Here is a 19,199-nt window from a genome sequence, read left to right as displayed (position 1 = left end):
TGTAATTAGATTAAATATTTGATAATTTATTTTTTATTTTGTGTAATTTAGTGTTAATTTTTTTGTAATTTAGTTAATTGTATTTAATGTAATTGATTTAATTGTAGTGTAAGGTTAGGTGTTAGTGTAAGACAGTTTAGGTTTTATTTTACAGGTAAGTTTGTATTTATTTTAACTAGGTAGTTAGTAAATAGTTAATAACTATTTACTAACTAGTCTACCTAGTTAAAATAAATACAAACTTACCTGTGAAATAAAAATAAAACCTAAGATAGCTACAATGTAACTATTAGTTATATTGTAGCTAGCTTAGGGTTTATTTTACAGTTAAGTATTTATGTAGTTTTAAATAGGAATTATTTAGATATTAATTGTAATTTTTATTTAGATTTATTTTAATTATGTTAAAGTTAGTGGGTGTTAGGGTTAGGGTTACTTTAGGGTTAGGTTTAGACTTAGGGTAAAGGTTTAGGGGTTAATAACTTTAGTATAGTGGCAGCGACGTTGGGGGCGGCAGATGTCGGGCTCGGCAGATTAGGGGTTAATAACTGTAATGTAGGTGGCGGCGGCAGATTAGGGGTTAATAAGTGTAGGTAGGTGGCGGCGACATTGGGGGCGGCAAAAAGGGGTTAATAAGTGTAATGTAGGTGTCGGCGATGTTGGGGGTGGCAGATTAGGGTTTATGTTAGGGTGTTAGTTGTAAACATAACTTTCTCCAACATAGGTGTGTCCGGTCCACGGCGTCATCCTTACTTGTGGGATATTCTCTTCCCCAACAGGAAATGGCAAAGAGCCCAGCAAAGCTGGTCACATGATCCCTCCTAGGCTCCGCCTACCCCAGTCATTCTCTTTGCCGTTGTACAGGCAACATCTCCACGGAGATGGCTTAGAGTTTTTTAGTGTTTAACTGTAGTTTTCTATTATTCAATCAAGAGTTTGTTATTTTGAAATAGTGCTGGTATGTACTATTTACTCAGAAACAGAAAAGAGATGAAGATTTCTGTTTGTATGAGGAAAATGATTTTAGCAACCGTAACTAAAATCCATGGCTGTTCCACACAGGACTGTTGAGAGCAATTAACTTCAGTTGGGGGAACAGTGTGCAGTCTCTTGCTGCTTGAGGTATGACACATTCTAACAAGACGATGTAATGCTGGAAGCTGTCATTTTCCCTATGGGATCCGGTAAGCCATGTTTATTACGATCGTAAATAAGGGCTTCACAAGGGCTTATTTAGACTGTAGACTTTTCTGGGCTAAATCGATTCATTATTAACACATATTTAGCCTTGAGGAATCATTTTATCTGGGTATTTTGATATAATAATATCGGCAGGCACTGTATTAGACACCTTATTTCTTAGGGGCTTTCCCAAAGCATGAGCAGAGTCTCATTTTCGCGCCGGTGTGGCGCACTTGTTTTTGAGAGGCATGGCATGCAGTCGCATGTGAGAGGAGCTCTGATACTTAGAAAAGACTTTCTGAAGGCGTCATTGGTATCGTATTCCCCTTTGGGTTTGGTTGGGTCTCAGCAAAGCAGATACCAGGGACTGTAAAGGGGTTAAAGCTTAAAACGGCTCCGGTTCCGTTATTTTAAGGGTTAAAGCTTCCAAATTTGGTGTGCAATATTTTTAAGGCTTTAAGACACTGTGGTGAAAATTTGGTGAATTTTGAACAATTCCTTCATGTTTTTTCGCAATTGCAGTAATAAAGTGTGTTCAGTTTAAAATTTAAAGTGACAGTAACGGTTTTATTTTAAAACGTTTTTTGTACTTTCTTATCAAGTTTATGCCTGTTTAACATGTCTGAACTACCAGATAGACTGTGTTCTGAATGTGGGGAAGCCAGAATTCCTATTCATTTAAATAAATGTGATTTATGTGATAATGACAATGATGCCCAAGATGATTCCTCAAGTGAGGGGAGTAAGCATGGTACTGCATCATTCCCTCCTTCGTCTACACGAGTCTTGCCCACTCAGGAGGCCCCTAGTACATCTAGCGCGCCAATACTCCTTACTATGCAACAATTAACGGCTGTAATGGATAATTCTGTCAAAAACATTTTAGCCAAAATGAACCCTTGTCAGCGTAAGCGTGGCTGCTCTGTTTTAGTTACTGAAGAGCATGACGACGCTGATATTAATATCTCTGAAGGGCCCCTAACCCAATCTGAGGGGGCCAGGGAGGTTTTGTCTGAGGGAGAAATTACTGATTCAGGGAACATTTCTCATCAGGCTGAATCTGATGTGATTACATTTAAATTTAAGTTGGAACATCTCCGCATTTTGCTTAAGGAGGTATTATCCACTCTGGATGATTGTGAAAAGTTGGTCATCCCAGAGAAACTATGTAAAATGGACAAGTTCCTAGAGGTGCCGGGGCTCCCAGAAGCTTTTCCTATACCCAAGCGGGTGGCGGACATTGTTAATAAAGAATGGGAAAGGCCCGGTATTCCTTTCGTCCCTCCCCCCATATTTAAAAAATTGTTTCCTATGGTCGACCCCAGAAAGGACTTATGGCAGTCAGTCCCCAAGGTCGAGGGAGCGGTTTCTACTTTAAACAAACGCACCACTATACCCATAGAGGATAGTTGTGCTTTCAAAGATCCTATGGATAAAAAATTAGAAGGTTTGCTTAAAAAGATGTTTGTTCAGCAGGGTTACCTTCTACAACCCATTTCATGCATTGTCCCTGTCACTACAGCCGCATATTTCTGGTTTGATGAACTGATAAAGGTGCTCGATAGTGATTCTCCTCCTTATGAGGAGATTATGGACAGAATCAATGCTCTCAAATTGGCTAATTCTTTCACTCTAGACGCCACTTTGCAAATGGCTAGGTTAGCGGCTAAGAATTCTGGGTTTGCTATTGTGGCGCGCAGAGCGCTTTGGTTGAAATCTTGGTCGGCTGATGCGTCTTCCAAGAACAAGCTACTAAACATTCCTTTCAAGGGGAAAACGCTGTTTGGCCCTGACTTGAAAGAGATTATCTCTGATATCACTGGGGGTAAGGGCCACGCCCTTCCTCAGGATCGGCCTTTCAAGGCAAAAAATAGACCTAATTTTCGTCCCTTTCGTAAAAACGGACCAGCCCAAAGTGCTACGTCCTCTAAGCAAGAGGGTAATACTTCTCAAGCCAAGCCAGCTTGGAGACCAATGCAAGGCTGGAACAAGGGAAAGCAGGCCAAGAAACCTGCCACTGCTACCAAGACAGCATGAAATATTGGCCCCCGATCCGGGACCGGATCTGGTGGGGGGCAGACTCTCTCTCTTCGCTCAGGCTTGGGCAAGAGATGTTCTGGATCCTTGGGCGCTAGAAATAGTCTCCCAGGGTTATCTTCTGGAATTCAAGGGACTTCCCCCAAGGGGAAGGTTCCACAGGTCTCAGTTGTCTTCAGACCACATAAAAAGACAGGCGTTCTTACATTGTGTAGAAGACCTGTTAAAAATGGGAGTGATTCATCCTGTTCCATTAAGAGAACAAGGGATGGGGTTCTACTCCAATCTGTTCATAGTTCCCAAAAAAGAGGGAACGTTCAGACCAATCTTAGATCTCAAGATCTTAAACAAATTTCTCAAGGTCCCATCGTTCAAGATGGAAACCATTCGAACTATCCTTCCTTCCATCCAGGAAGGTCAATTCATGACCACGGTGGATTTAAAGGATGCGTATCTACATATTCCTATCCACAAGGAACATCATCGGTTCCTAAGGTTTGCATTCCTGGACAAACATTACCAGTTTGTGGCGCTTCCTTTCGGATTAGCCACTGCTCCAAGGATTTTCACAAAGGTACTAGGGTCCCTTCTAGCGGTGCTAAGACCAAGGGGCATTGCAGTAGTACCTTACCTGGACGACATTCTGATTCAAGCGTCGTCCCTCCCTCGAGCAAAGGCTCACACGGACATCGTCCTGGCCTTTCTCAGATCTCACGGCTGGAAAGTGAACGTGGAAAAGAGTTCACTATCCCCGTCAACAAGGGTTCCCTTCTTGGGAACAATTATAGACTCCTCAGAAATGAGGATTTTTCTAACAGAGGCCAGAAAAACAAAACTTCTGGACTCTTGTCGGATACTTCATTCCGTTCCTCTTCCTTCCGTAGCTCAGTGCATGGAAGTGATCGGGTTGATGGTAGCGGCAATGGACATAGTTCCTTTTGCGCGCATTCATCTAAGACCATTACAACTGTGCATGCTCAGTCAGTGGAATGGGGACTATACAGACTTGTCTCCAAAGATACAAGTAAATCAGAGGACCAGAGACTCACTCCGTTGGTGGCTGTCCCTGGACAACCTGTCACAAGGGATGACATTCCGCAGACCAGAGTGGGTCATTGTCACGACCGACGCCAGTCTGATGGGCTGGGGCGCGGTCTGGGGATCCCTGAAAGCTCAGGGTCTTTGGTCTCGGGAAGAATCTCTTCTACCGATAAATATTCTGGAACTGAGAGCGATATTCAATGCTCTCAAGGCTTGGCCTCAGCTAGCGAGGACCAAGTTCATACGGTTTCAATCAGACAACATGACGACTGTTGCGTACATCAACCATCAGGGGGGAACAAGGAGTTCCCTAGCGATGGAAGAAGTGACCAAGATTATTCTATGGGCGGAGTCTCACTCCTGCCACCTGTCTGCTATCCACATCCCGGGAGTGGAAAATTGGGAAGCGGATTTTCTGAGTCGTCAGACATTGCATCCGGGGGAGTGGGAACTCCATCCGGAAATCTTTGCCCAAGTCACTCAGCTGTGGGGCATTCCAGACATGGATCTAATGGCCTCTCGTCAGAACTTCAAAGTTCCCTCCTACGGGTCCAGATCCAGGGATCCCAAGGCGGCTCTAGTGGATGCACTAGTAGCACCTTGGACCTTCAAACTAGCTTATGTGTTCCCGCCGTTTCCTCTCATCCCCAGGCTGGTAGCCAGGATCAATCAGGAGAGGGCGTCGGTGATCTTGATAGCTCCTGCGTGGCCACGCAGGACTTGGTATGCAGATCTGGTGAATATGTCATCGGCTCCACCTTGGAAGCTACCTTTGAGACGAGACCTTCTTGTTCAGGGTCCGTTCGAACATCCGAATCTGGTTTCACTCCAGCTGACTGCTTGGAGATTGAACGCTTGATTTTATCGAAGCGAGGTTTCTCAGATTCTGTTATCGATACTCTTGTTCAGGCCAGAAAGCCTGTAACTAGAAAGATTTACCACAAAATTTGGAAAAAATATATCTGTTGGTGTGAATCTAAAGGATTCCCTTGGGACAAGGTTAAGATTCCTAGGATTCTATCCTTCCTTCAAGAAGGATTGGAAAAAGGATTATCGGCAAGTTCCCTGAAAGGACAGATTTCTGCCTTGTCGGTGTTACTTCACAAAAAGCTGGCAGCTGTGCCAGATGTTCAAGCCTTTGTTCAGGCTCTGGTTAGAATCAAGCCTGTTTACAAACCTTTGACTCCTCCTTGGAGTCTCAATTTAGTTCTTTCAGTTCTTCAGGGGGTTCCGTTTGAACCCTTACATTCCGTTGATATTAAGTTATTATCTTGGAAAGTTTTGTTTTTAGTTGCAATTTCTTCTGCTAGAAGAGTTTCAGAATTATCTGCTCTGCAGTGTTCTCCTCCTTATCTGGTGTTTCATGCAGATAAGGTGGTTTTACGTACTAAACCTGGTTTTCTTCCAAAAGTTGTTTCTAACAAAAACATTAACCAGGAGATTATCGTACCTTCTCTGTGTCCGAAACCAGTTTCAAAGAAGGAACGTTTGTTGCACAATTTGGATGTTGTTCGCGCTCTAAAATTCTATTTAGATGCTACAAAGGATTTTAGACAAACATCTTCCTTGTTTGTTGTTTATTCAGGTAAAAGGAGAGGTCAAAAAGCAACTTATACCTCTCTCTCTTTTTGGATTAAAAGCATCATCAGATTGGCTTACGAGACTGCCGGACGGCAGCCTCCCGAAAGAATCACAGCTCATTCCACTAGGGCTGTGGCTTCCACATGGGCCTTCAAGAACGAGGCTTCTGTTGATCAGATATGTAGGGCAGCGACTTGGTCTTCACTGCACACTTTTACCAAATTTTACAAGTTTGATACTTTTGCTTCTTCTGAGGCTATTTTTGGGAGAAAGGTTTTGCAAGCCGTGGTGCCTTCCATTTAGGTGACCTGATTTGCTCCCTCCCTTCATCCGTGTCCTAAAGCTTTGGTATTGGTTCCCACAAGTAAGGATGACGCCGTGGACCGGACACACCTATGTTGGAGAAAACAGAATTTATGTTTACCTGATAAATTTCTTTCTCCAACGGTGTGTCCGGTCCACGGCCCGCCCTGGTTTTTTAATCAGGTCTGATAATTTATTTTCTTTAACTACAGTCACCACGGTACCATATGGTTTCTCCTATGCAAATATTCCTCCTTAACGTCGGTCGAATGACTGGGGTAGGCGGAGCCTAGGAGGGATCATGTGACCAGCTTTGCTGGGCTCTTTGCCATTTCCTGTTGGGGAAGAGAATATCCCACAAGTAAGGATGACGCCGTGGACCGGACACACCGTTGGAGAAAGAAATTTATCAGGTAAACATAAATTCTGTTTTTCTTTCCTTATAGGAATCAATGGGGCTGCGTTACGGAGCTTTACGCTCCTTTATTGCAGGTGTTAGGCTTTTTTATAGCCTGCTCTCCCCATTGATGTCTATGGGGAAATCGTGCACGAGCACGTAAAACCAGCTCAAAGCAGCGCTGGTATTTGAGTGCGGTATGGAGCTCAATTGAGCTCAACGCTTCCATATTGCCTGCTAACGCCAGGTTTTCGCAAACCTGTAATAGCATCGCTATAGGGAGGTGAGCGGTGGAAATAACTTGCAAGTTAGTACCGAGCCGCTCATAACTCGTAATCTAGCCGTATGTTTGTTATACAGATATAGCAATCATGACACATGAACTCTCCTATACCTACCTCAAAGAAGGTAATGTCCACAGCACTCCAAATAGCAAACTCTTTATTTCAGGACTTAAAAAACAGCAACGTTTCGGGATTAATTTCCCTTAATCATGCATGGGTTAATGCAGTGTTATACAAACTTTTATACCCTGTATATTGGCGCCAAATGGCAACTTCTCATCACTTAATGTCTCTATAACCATCTAGTGGTGACAACAAGTATGACTATACAATGTTAAAATAATTAGATTAAAAACAAAAATTATTACAAAATTGTTATACTATTGGTACAGAATGTTGCTAAATGTATTAAACATAGTATATGTGTACATACTGTGTATCTTATTCAAAATTAGATACTTATTGAAGATTTTCTATGTATATCTCAAATGTACTTTTTTACAGGTATACAGACATATCCAATTCTTTATTTAAACCTTTAGGGAGCATGGTTTCCAATTTATGTATCCACCAGGATTCTCTTTGTTTGAGTACTTTCTCCCTATCCTGTCCATTTCTCTGTATTTTTACATGGTCTATAATTTGCCACCTCATCTGGCTGATGTTGTGCCCTTTTGTAATAAAATGGCTTGACACTGGTGCTTCAGTATTGCCACAACGTATATTTGAGCGATGTTGGCTCATTCTATCTTTTACCTTACGAGTGGTCTTGCCAATGTAGAACAAAGAACATGGGCATTTAATGAGGTATACCACATAGGTGGTATCACATGTATAATAGCCATTAATTTTATACTTTGTACCTTTGTATGGATGGTGGAAAAATGTACCTTTTATTATAGAACTGCAACTCATGCAATTCAGACAGGGCCCAATTTTTTCTTGGTGATACAAGACTGTACAATATTTTTTCTAGGTCCCACATCAGATTTTACCATGTGGTCCCTTAAGTTTTTTACTCTCCTATGGGAGTGGAGGGTTCTTAAATATGGATATTTTCTCATTACAGTCCCTCAGCACATGCCAGTGCTTACGTATGCTTTTTGAAACCTCTTTACTGAGAGGACTGTATTGAGAAATGAAAACCATTCTATTATCCTTATCTTTTGGATTACTCATTACTTGTTTTCTTTGAAAGATGTCTAATTTCTTTTCTTCAATTAATTTTTTTGGATAGCCTCTATTCAAAAACTTATTGGACATCTCCTCAATCCTCAGATTGCATTTTTGTTCATTGCTCACAATTCTCTTTACTCTGAGCAATTGACTCTTTGGGAGTGATTCCACCAATGGCCTGTGGTGAAAGCTGTCAAACCTTAGTAGTGTGTTCTTATCAGTATCTTTAGTATATAAATCAAACTCTAAAGTATTACCTATTTTACTTATTCTAGTGTCTAGAAAAGTTATACTTTCTTCACTATAAGTAATAGTGAGTTCCAGGCCTTCAACAGACGAATTGACCTCCCTTACAAATTCTTCCAGGGATCCAATGCTGCCCCACCATATGCCAAAGACATCATCTATATATCTCCACCATACTGAACCAAATTGTTTAAATATGTTGTTATCATAAATAAAACGTTCTTCAATTTCGTTCATGAATAAATTGGCATATGATGGGGCAACATTAGACCCAATGGCTGTGCCTCTCAGTTGCACGTACCAATCATCTTGGAATAGGAAATAGTTCCAAAAAAGTATAAGTCTAAGCATATCTTCAATAAACATGCCCTGTTTTCTTGTGCATACATTATTGTTTAGAAGATTTTTCATAACAATAGTGATGCCTGTCTCATGTTTAATAAATGTCTACAGACTTTTTACATCCATAGTATACAGTATGTACCTATTGGAAACAAATTCAAGAGATCTAGCCTTTTCTAAAAAATGGTTAGAAAAATGTTAACCTCTGGTTGCAAGATTTTATCTAAAAAGATAGAAATATTAGAATATGCTGATTGTACACTTGAGGCAATGGGTCTGCCTGGGGGCCTTTTGTTGTTTTTATGGATTTTTGGGACTGAAAAAATTTGTATCCAAAAAAATTAATTGAAAAAAAGAAATTAGACATCTTTCAAAGAAAACAAGTAATGAGTAATCCCAAAGATAAGGATAATAGAATGGTTTTCATTTCTCAATACAGTCCTCTCAGTAAAGAAGTTTCAAAAAGCATACGTAAGCACTGGCATGTGCTGAGGGACTGTAAGAGAAACTATCCATATTAAAGAACCCTCCACTTATAGCCCATAGGAGAGTAAAAAACTTAAGGGACCACTTGGTAAAATCTGATGTGGGACCTAGCAAAAATATTGTACAGTCTTGTATCGCCAAGAAAAATTTGGGCTCATATCCCTGTCTGAATTGCATGAGTTGCAGTTCTATAATAAAAGGTACATTTTTCCACCATCCATACAAAGGTACAAAGTATGAAATTAATGGCTATTATACATTTGATACCACCTACGTGGTATACCTCATTAAATGCCCATGTTCTTTGTTCTACATTGGCGAGACCACTCGTAAGGTAAAAGATAGAATGAGCCAACATCGCTCAAATATATACGTTGTGGCAATACTGAAGCACCAGTGTCAAGCCATTTTATTACAAAAGGGCCCAACATCAGCCAGATGAGGTGGCAAATTATAGACCATGTAAAAATTCAGAGAAATGGACAGGATAGGTAGAAAGTACTCAAACAAAGAGAATCCTGGTGGATACATAAATTGGAAACCATGTTCCCTAAAGGTTTAAATAAAGAATTGGATATGTCTGTATACCTATAAAAAAGTACATTTGAGATATACATAGAAAATCTTCAATAAGTATCTAATTTTGAATAAGATACACAGTATGTACACATATACTATGTTTAATACATGTAGCAACATTCTGTACCAATAGTGTAACAATTTTGTAATTTTTTTGTTTTTAATCTAATTATTTTAACATTGTATAGTCATACATATTGTCACCACTAGATGGTGATAGAGATGCATTAAGTGATGAGAAGTTGCCATTTGGCGCCAATATACAGGGTATAAAAGTTTGTATAACACTGCATTAACCCATGCATGATTAAGGGAAATTAATCCCGAAACGTCGCTGTTTTTTAAGTCCTGAAATAAAGAGTTTGCTATTTGGAGTGCCGTGGACATTACCTTCTTTGTGATTACTGTGAGGTGAATAGGCAGTTCACCGGTCTACACGAGCACCCACTTTACAGAAGTCTCAACAAAGGATACCAAGTGAAAGATATCAGTTTAGTAATATAAGTAGTTTGGAAAAACGTTTTTTTTTTCCAATTGTTGCTGAATCTATATAAACATAAACATTGATTTTTGCCTACCATACATGTCCCCAATAACAGAGTTGTGTTTTTTATAGAATATAAACATATTGAGAACCCCTTCTTCAATATTCTGAATTACATATTAAACAGTGTCTTAAAGGGACAGAAAAGTCCAAATTAAAATTTCATGATTCAGATAGAGTTTGCAGTTTTAAGAGACTTTCCATTTTCCTTTTTTTTATCAAATGGTGCATGGTCTTTTTATGCTCAAGTTTTCTGAGCAACCAGCTCCTACTGAGCATGTGTAAGTGTTCACAGTGTATATGTATATGAGCCTGCGATTGGTTGATGTCTGTCACATGATACAGGCGCAGGAAATAGAAAAAAACCAAATTAGTCAGAAAAAAAATAATCTACTGCTTGTTTGAAATTCAGAATAAGTGCTATTGCAATGTCTTTTTATAATGCACTTGTTGAATATGCAATTATGCTGTATTTAATGCTCCTACATTTTCATATTTCAATTTTACCACAGAATTTTAATCAACTTTTTAATTTACTTCTATTATCACATTTCCTTTGTTCTCTTGGTATTATTTGTTGAATAGCATACCTAGGTAGTCTCACGGGGGCAACAATGCACTACTGTGAGCTAGCTGCTAACTGGCTGCAAATATGTCCCTCTTTCCATTGGCTAACCTGATATGTTTATTTAGCTCCTAGTAGTGTATGGCTGCTCCTTCTACAAAGAATACCAAGAGAATTAAACAAATTAGATAATAGAAGTAAATAGGAAAGTTGTTTTATTTTATATGCTGTATTTGAATCGTGAAAGAAATAATTTGGTTTTCATATCCTTTTAAAAACTTTAGGTTCTCCTCATGTGACTCATTGAATGGGATTTAAGGGCCAATCTAGTGAGCATTTATTTTTAGCACAAACAATGCTGCAAGTCTGTGTGTTTAATCCCAGCAAAATGCGCCCAGGAGCCACAGATGACTGCTGGTCCAGAGCAGACATGGCTATAGCGCCAATCAGCAGCAGCAGTTGCATGACGCAGCTGTGTGATTTGGCTGCTGATTGGGTCAGCTGAATTTTACACTCTGGGCCAGTCTCTGCAATTACTGAGTGGTACTTTATCTATGTGTTTAACCCTTTTGCAGGAGTTAAATACATGGTATTGCAGCATTGCTAGTGCTAAAATTACATGCTCTAAGGAATTAGAGTGAGTCATTTTTTTTTCACTTGATTAGCCCTTTAATTATTATTAATTGTTCTAAAATACTTTATGATAATACATTTTTTCTAGGAATTTTTGTTTATAACCTTATTAAAAGTGATCTTATTGATATTTGTTTATTTCAGCCAAGAGCAATGCCAGATCCTTCTTGACCTAATGAAAGAATTTCATCATCTGAAATCCAACTTAACTAAAATTGTAGAAAATGCAGAAAATATGATCACTATTAAATCAACGTTGAAAGATCAAGAAGATATTCGGCGTACAATAGCCAAGGTAAAGATTTTGTAGCAGATGCTTTTTGTTTCCTTGCCGCAGTCTAGATTTCAGGTTTATTGAGTTCTAGCTGCAATAAGTGCTGTAGCACTTTTGGAGTCATTAACAGTTTCATCTTTGGGGTGTAGCATTTTCTCACAGTTGTAAGTTTCATTTATAAAATACTATAATGGATTGCAAATAATTGTTTTCTGTTTATAAAGTCTATGATTGCAAACTTTTAATTGTGGTTTCTATAGCTAGTTCCAAAACAAACCTATTAGTTTGAAATATGTGGAATACATTCAATTAAAAGCAGTGGTTTATTTTGGTTTAGGCCCAACCAGACCTGTGCCTAGGGCAGTATAATTTAGAAAATGTTTTTCCTCTTCTATACTTTCCAAACTGGAGATAATGTTGGAAGTTGAGAATCATAGTGAATCTATCCCAGAGTTCTCCTCTTTCTGCATCAAAGGAGGCTATCATTATATTTTTGTATATCTCACACTTCATTCATTTTAATATAATATTTTTTAATAAATGATCATTAGAACCTTACTAATATGAATTGGCAAATTAATACCATATTGTAGGCCAGTGGCATTGCCACGGCTTCACTAGCTCCCCCAGCATAATGGCTTGGCCCTTCATGTACCCCCCCCCCCCAACTGTAATTTCCCCAGCTTTTCTCACCACCAATCTCCTATGTGCTACCTGTTCGGCTCCGCCCACAACACGCCCACCCACTTGCGACACACCCACTCTGCCCATAGCAAGCTAGGCACCGCCCCTCCCTTTGCAGACCCTCTCACAACCTCAGAGAAGCTCCCCCACACACATACATTTATTCCTTCTGGTGACACCACTGTCGTAGAGTATAAAAATAATTTTTCTTTCCAGCTCTGCATGAAAAAGGATAAATTTACCATGTAGTAAAAACTGCTGAAACAAAATGAAAGGGACATTATAGTGCAAATATTGCATGCTCTTGTTCATTAGAGCAGGTAATTAAAGCTCTCTGGTCCCTCAAACAATTTAAGATAGACCAATTTTAGCTTGAGAGCTTTTAATCTTGAGAGCTTTTAATCTCATTATGCAGGTTTCTGGATGTGAAGGAGACACATACTGTACATTACAATATAATAGTCAAGAAAAAAACAAAGCTTTTGACTTGAGTGATTTGTATCCATGCCATTTGTTTTTATTAATATGGGCTCTATGTATTTTTTTTTTTTTATTTTTTTTATTTTTTTTATTGAGGTATATTGAAAAATTACAAAGTACCATGCGCAGATGGTAAATAGCAGACATCATGTGATATACATATTAATCGTCACAACATGGAGACAGGTAATCACTCACTTATATAGATATATAATAACCTCAGATTTTCATAAAGAAAGTCCCCCTATAATACAGCATAAGTCACAAACAGTGATTTCCCTCTATGAAGAATTGAGGCCTCTCTTGGGCCCCCTGAAAAGAGAAGTGTTAGACATTATAGGGAATTTTAAGGGGAATTCACAAAGAAAATAACAAAGTGGGCCACTTTTGGACCCCAAATGTAAGCAGCCGGTTTATAAAAGAGTATATTCTAAATGCATTTGATGCGCATGCAGGTCATAAAGAGATGTGGATGCTTAATAGGAAAAAGGAGTCAATACTTTAAACTCTTACAGAAACTCTATAAACATAAGAAACTTTTAGCTCAAATAATAACACTGACAGTGGGAGACAAACAGGCCCAGAGTAAGTTTGTGATGTGAGGTAGAGGGGGGGGACACGTCCCTACATCTAGTTGGGAGACCGCTTACATTATTACATGACTAGGTATATATGTATAAAGGGTTGTTATAAGTTCCAGACCACAGAGATTATTGTACTAGGGTGATGAGCATAATATCCTAGGGGCACCAGCTAACACTCAACTAAGGGGCAATTGTGCTGAGTTTTACCTCCTGGCACATATAACTATGAAAACAATTCCAAGAACTCTAGTACCTATAGACTGGGATATTTAGCTCCATATTGTCTAGGTGTACTATATATTGGGCAGCAAGATGGACCACAGTGCAGGAGTTAAATAAGTGGGTTATGCAGGTATTTTAACTAAGCTTCTAGAACTGAGGTGTATATAAGTCTCACTGCTATTGGGAGCAACATGCAGGGAAGTACTACTAGTGTTATTGTCAACCACACCCAGTATTGCCCTTAGTGAATAAAACTGGGAAAGCATTGACACTTTTGTAAGTAGATGGGTAGAGCTTTACTCCCCTCTAGTGGAGAAGCTTGGTATCCGTGGTCTGATTTATACCTTTAAATTGCATCCTCCTAGTAGAAATATACTATGCAGGTAATTTGGTAATAACATACATAGGTGTGAAAATTTATTTTCTACCCAAATTACCCCTAGGTCTGTACCTTAAGCATGTAGAAATCACAGTATGTAGGTATGTCTATATAGAAGGCTAGAATAAGACCTAATATGGTTATACAACTATCTGACTCAGTCTGAGATATCTGCCTCAAAGCCTACCTTAACAAACTAAGATGTAAAATTGATAATACCCTGTACAGCCTAAGCGCTCATGTCTACAGCATTAAATATCAGGGCCAGTGCTGGGACGCTCATCGTGGGGGTGACTGTACAATACACAACCATACACAGTGATTAAGCTAGGTATGGCAGCCATGTATTTGAAGTATAACAGAACATATATAATTCCAGTTACTATGTAGAAATCCCTAATGCATGAAATCAGGGCACATCAGTTCAAGGGCTGCGACTCACAACTATTATAAGATACACCCTGCTCAGAGGTACAAGCAATCCCCACAGTCTCCATGTAACAAGGTGAGCTTGACCACAGTTCTGTAGGAGCGGCATGGTTGATCAGTTTTAGTCAGCTCAGTGGCAGAGAGTCTCTGCATGTCCCTCATATATCAGTTCTATTTGAAGTCCAGCCAGCTCCCGCCAGCCTTACAACAGGACAAACTGCCGCCCGGCAGCGCAACAAATATGGCGTCATAGACTACACTCACCCCCTCCACACCGGTTGACCCAAAGGTTAGTTTTGCTGGCAATCCGGGTCTAATTTATGTATGGTCTATGATCCCCTTAGAAATGGCCGCACCCTGCCGGCACATACCTCCAGGATCCCAGCAAGAGAACAGTGAGGTCCTCAGTAGATCCGGCCACCTCGCAGCTTGGAAAAAGAGGCCATCTAGCGCAGTCAACTTTGGGGACCCGGCACTCTGCATCCCGGTCAGCGATGGAGTCGCGGCCTGTCGGGTATTCTGTAGGATGTGGGACTCTGATGACTTCACATCAGAGCTCATCTCAATCAGTAAGTGTGCTGAGTCTGCTGTCTCCCACTCCGGATCACACGGGCTTGCAGTGAGACCCTGTGGCACGTCAGCAGTATGGGCCCTGTACATTTGAGCGTGTGGTTGCAAAGGAGGGACATCTATGTCCCTCGGCTGACAGCAATCTGCAGGCTCCCTGAGTACAGTAGGATGGTAAGTTTCATCAGCGAAAAGCAGCCTGCTGAGATCCTTTAGTAGCTGCTCATAGGATTGTTTGATCGCGGTCTCTACTGCGCGCTCCCATGCGCCCACTGCTTCCAAGGCATCCATAATAGAATCTTTTCTTTCGTTTTCTTTATTTTTGAACTCCTCAGTCAGTGGAAGTATTCTGATGTAGTAGTAAGTAGTACTACTCGTAACCCCAGTCTCCTAGGGGGGGGAATATGCGGCAGCCCCGGATCCACAGACCGACAAACACTGTGTGAGTGCAGCAGCCGTGAGGCCTAACTGTAGAGCATAGGCAGAGATTAATCCTGAAAGATCCTCCCAGTGTTGACAAAATCTTCGATCTAAAAGTAGTTAGCTGGGTTTTAGCTATGAAGTTAGCTCAGTTTTAGAGAAAAGCCATATAATTATCGTGTAAAACTCCAAAGAAGAGCCAGGAGCTCCCTCAAGACACGTCTTGCCGCTACAGCTGTAGGCTCCGCCCCCCGGCTCTATGTATTTAACCTCAAGAAAGGAAACAATATCTGACTGTGTTCAGTTCTGCAGCTTTTGTGGCTCTGTGTGGGGGTTAAACGATATGTTTTACCCTTTTGATAGAGTTAAACACATACGGCTAGATTATGAAAGGAGCATTATTTAACGCTCCTGCTCGTGCATTAACTGTGCTTGAAATAAGCTTTTTGCTCGCGTCTGGTAACTGGAAGTAAAAAGTTTTCGCACAAGCACTAACCTGATGCTCACAAAAAGTTGAGGTTAGAATATCGTGACCGTGTTAACCTATTCTCCCATAGAAGTCAATGGAGCAAGAAAAGTGGGGGGGAAAACTAACATCCTATTCGCGCACAAACCCAATTGCATTTTCTCAAGTGGGCTAAACCAACATGAAAATATCAATATTTCACATTACAATGGACTTCACATAGCAGAATGTGTTCTATTTATTCATAAATACACATTTCTCTATATATCTATACCTATTTATTTATATGATTATATATAGGTATAGATATATACGTATATATATATATATATATATATATATATATATATATATATATATATATTTATATATATATAAATAACAGCAATTTAAAATATGGGGAGGCGAAAAGTGAGTTTAAAATCCTCCACTAAATCCAAAATGTAGAGAAAATAACTAATTGTGTAAACCATTTACAAATCCATTTGCAGCAAAGGATTCTGGGTGAGATATGCAAATGATGTTCACAATGACTCACTTTTTTACTTCTAGCCTGCTTTTTAAGGCAGACTTCCCTTTACGCCATAGCATTGCTGCATTACACAGCTTCTAAGCTTAGCTAGGGGTAGTACAGTGATTCAGACCAATCCCAGGACAGCTGTTTCGTGGTTATTGCCAATGAGTGGCAATGATTTGTCATTCCTATGGGGCTAAAATGGTGTGCCATTTCTAAAGAAAAGTGGAGCAGTGCTGTTATAATTTTTTATAACAGCAAGGTTTCTGGGGAAGTTTTTTATTCGACTGAGTTTCACTCAAGTGTTCTAACTGATTTTATCTCGGCAGGATGAAGCGCAATATAATGCACTCTTCATTCCCATATCGATTCCATGTCCCCGTTTTCTTCTCTTAGTGAATGGAATGGCGCCATTTTGGGATTGTGCTCCTTCAGTGTATGAACTCCGCCTCGTCCTCTGGCGTGAGAACGAGTTGGTGTTCTTGTTTAACGATGCTGCTTGTTATGATACTTTTGTGCGTCCCAACAGTGTGTTTGGCATTTTTCAATCAGCTCTGTGTTAGTGACAGGTGCTGACCTGCAGGCGTTTATGTGGAAACAAGCGCTTCTCTCCCTTAATAAAGAGAACTTTGCTTAAAGTATGGTGCAAACGTATTCTGGCAGAAACGTTTGTTAAGATGTTTATATATATGTACCAGTCTGTTTTATTCTGGATACCTCATGTTATCTGAGCACATATTTTAAAAATACAGGATTAATAGTTTTGTGCACATACACTCTCAAATGTGTAAAATACTTTTTTTTAGGAAGGGATTTTGGGCATAAGTTCTTAGACGTCTGTTCCTAGAATTAATGAGTTTTTGACTCTGGAGGATCAAATTGTTTTGTTTAACATTTCTGTCCCTCATATTTAAAATACATTATTTTATGTGAGCCTTATGTCCCGTCGGACAATGTTTTAGACATTTTAATTTGTCTAGATAATTCTGTGCTGCACAAAGGTATTGAATGTACACACTGGTTGTTGCCTTCTGAGCCTCATGTCCCCCATGATCATGCTGTTCAGGCATTGCCACAGCTTTCTCCTATACGTTCCAAGCCTCAATGGTGTCACATACAGTGCCCTGCGGTTCCTCTCAATCTCCTGGAGGAGTATATTTGCCTGCAGATTTTGCGGCTAAGGTATCCTATGTGGTATCTGCAGCTTTTATCTGTATTTTTCTTTCCTAAAGAGAAGACGCATGAGGACAGTTAAAAGATTCTGATAGTAAGGTTTCTGTTGCTGAAGTGGTCACCTTCAGATGTATGCTTGCACACCTTGTGTACTGTTAAAGGAGGTTTTAGCTACTTGGATGACATTGATACCCCCGTTGTTGTCAACCCTTGGAAGTTTAGTAAACTTTATCATTTCTTTGATGTTCTTTCCTACGAGTTTCTGAGTTTCGTCATCCTAGTAAGACTTTTAGGTCTTGGGGTATTGCAAACTCTTTTTCAAGAGACCTTGTCCAATCTACTTTCCCATGGATGAAAAATGGATCTGGGAAAGAGTTGCCTACAAGGGTGTTTTTTTTGGGGAACTTAATAGATTCTCTATCTAGGAGAAGTTTTCTATCTGAGGTCAGATAATCAAGGATTTTTTCCTTTTCTCTCTCTGCAGTCTACTGTCCGGCCAACAGCAAGATCTAGTGGTCCGGTAGATAGCTTAACCATTTTGCAACCAGAAGGTTGTGGGTTGGATCTAGCTGCAGTTGATTTTCCTTCACTTGTCTCAGGGTGCGTGCTTTTAGAGACATTGCTGGGCGATGTGACTACGGACGCCAACCTGCTAGGCTGGGAAGCAGTCTGGGTTTTGTTTAAGGCGCAGGGATTATGGACTCAGATGTGTCTGTTCTCCTCTTTAATATCTTGGAGTTGAGAGCGATTTACAATGGTCTGATGGCTTGGCCTCAGTCGTCCTTAGCTTGGTTCCAATCGGACAATATCACCTCAATGGTTACATCAACCAAAAGGGAGGAACTTGGAGTTCCTTAGCCATGTAGGAGGTGACTTGGATTGTTCAGTGGGCGGAAGTTCACAATTGTTGTCTATATGCCATCCACATTTCAGGAGTGGACAACTGGAAGGAGGATTTCCAGAGCAGAGAGATTTTTCATCCCGGGGAGAGGAATCTCCATCCGGAGGTGTTCTCCAACTTAATCCTCAAATGGGGGGTGTCGGAGTCGGATTTGATGACATCTCCGCGAAATGCCAAGCTGCCAAGGTACGGTTCTAAGTTAAGAGATCCACAGGCCATTCTGATAGTTGCTCTGGTGGTTCATTGGGATTTAAGCTGGCATACCTGTTTCCTCCGCTTAATCTCCTTCCTTGAGTCATTGCTCGTATCAATTAGGAGATAGTGTCAGTAATTCTAATAGCCCCTGCATGGCTTCACAGGAACCGGTATGCAGACATAGTGGATATGTCATCTATTCCATCTTGGAGACTGCCTCTGATGAGGGACCTTCTGAATCGGGGTCCCTTCTTTCATCCAAATTTCTTTTCTTTGAAGCTGACTGCTTGGAGATTGAACGCTTAGTTCTCTCTGAGCGTGGTTTCTCTTCTGGGTCGGTCATTGAGACCTTGATTCAGGCTTGCAAGCCTCTTTTAGAAAAATGTACCATATGATATGGCGTAATATCTTTATTGGTGTGAATCCAAGGGCTACTCTTGGGGTAGGGTCAGAATTTCTAGGGTTTTGTCCTTTCTCCAGGAAGGTCTGGAGATGGGTTGGTCAGTCAGAACCCT

The 19,199-nt window shown here is 40.3% G+C and overlaps 1 protein-coding gene across 1 annotated transcript in view; it reads left to right on the top strand.

Annotated features, from left to right (window-relative positions):
• The window catches only part of SYNE1 (spectrin repeat containing nuclear envelope protein 1), a 780,519-nt gene that overhangs the window by 269,399 nt on the left and 491,921 nt on the right, over window positions 1–19,199 (top strand). The window contains 1 exon segment of the mRNA XM_053711805.1: window positions 11,541–11,691. Coding sequence (XP_053567780.1) covers window positions 11,541–11,691 — 151 coding nt within the window.

The sequence above is a fragment of the Bombina bombina genome, chromosome 4 (assembly GCF_027579735.1).
Source record: "Bombina bombina isolate aBomBom1 chromosome 4, aBomBom1.pri, whole genome shotgun sequence".
Lineage (NCBI taxonomy): Eukaryota > Metazoa > Chordata > Amphibia > Anura > Bombinatoridae > Bombina > Bombina bombina.
The sequence above is the reverse complement of the archived record's forward strand: the minus strand, read 5'-3'. Positions and strand labels throughout refer to the sequence as shown.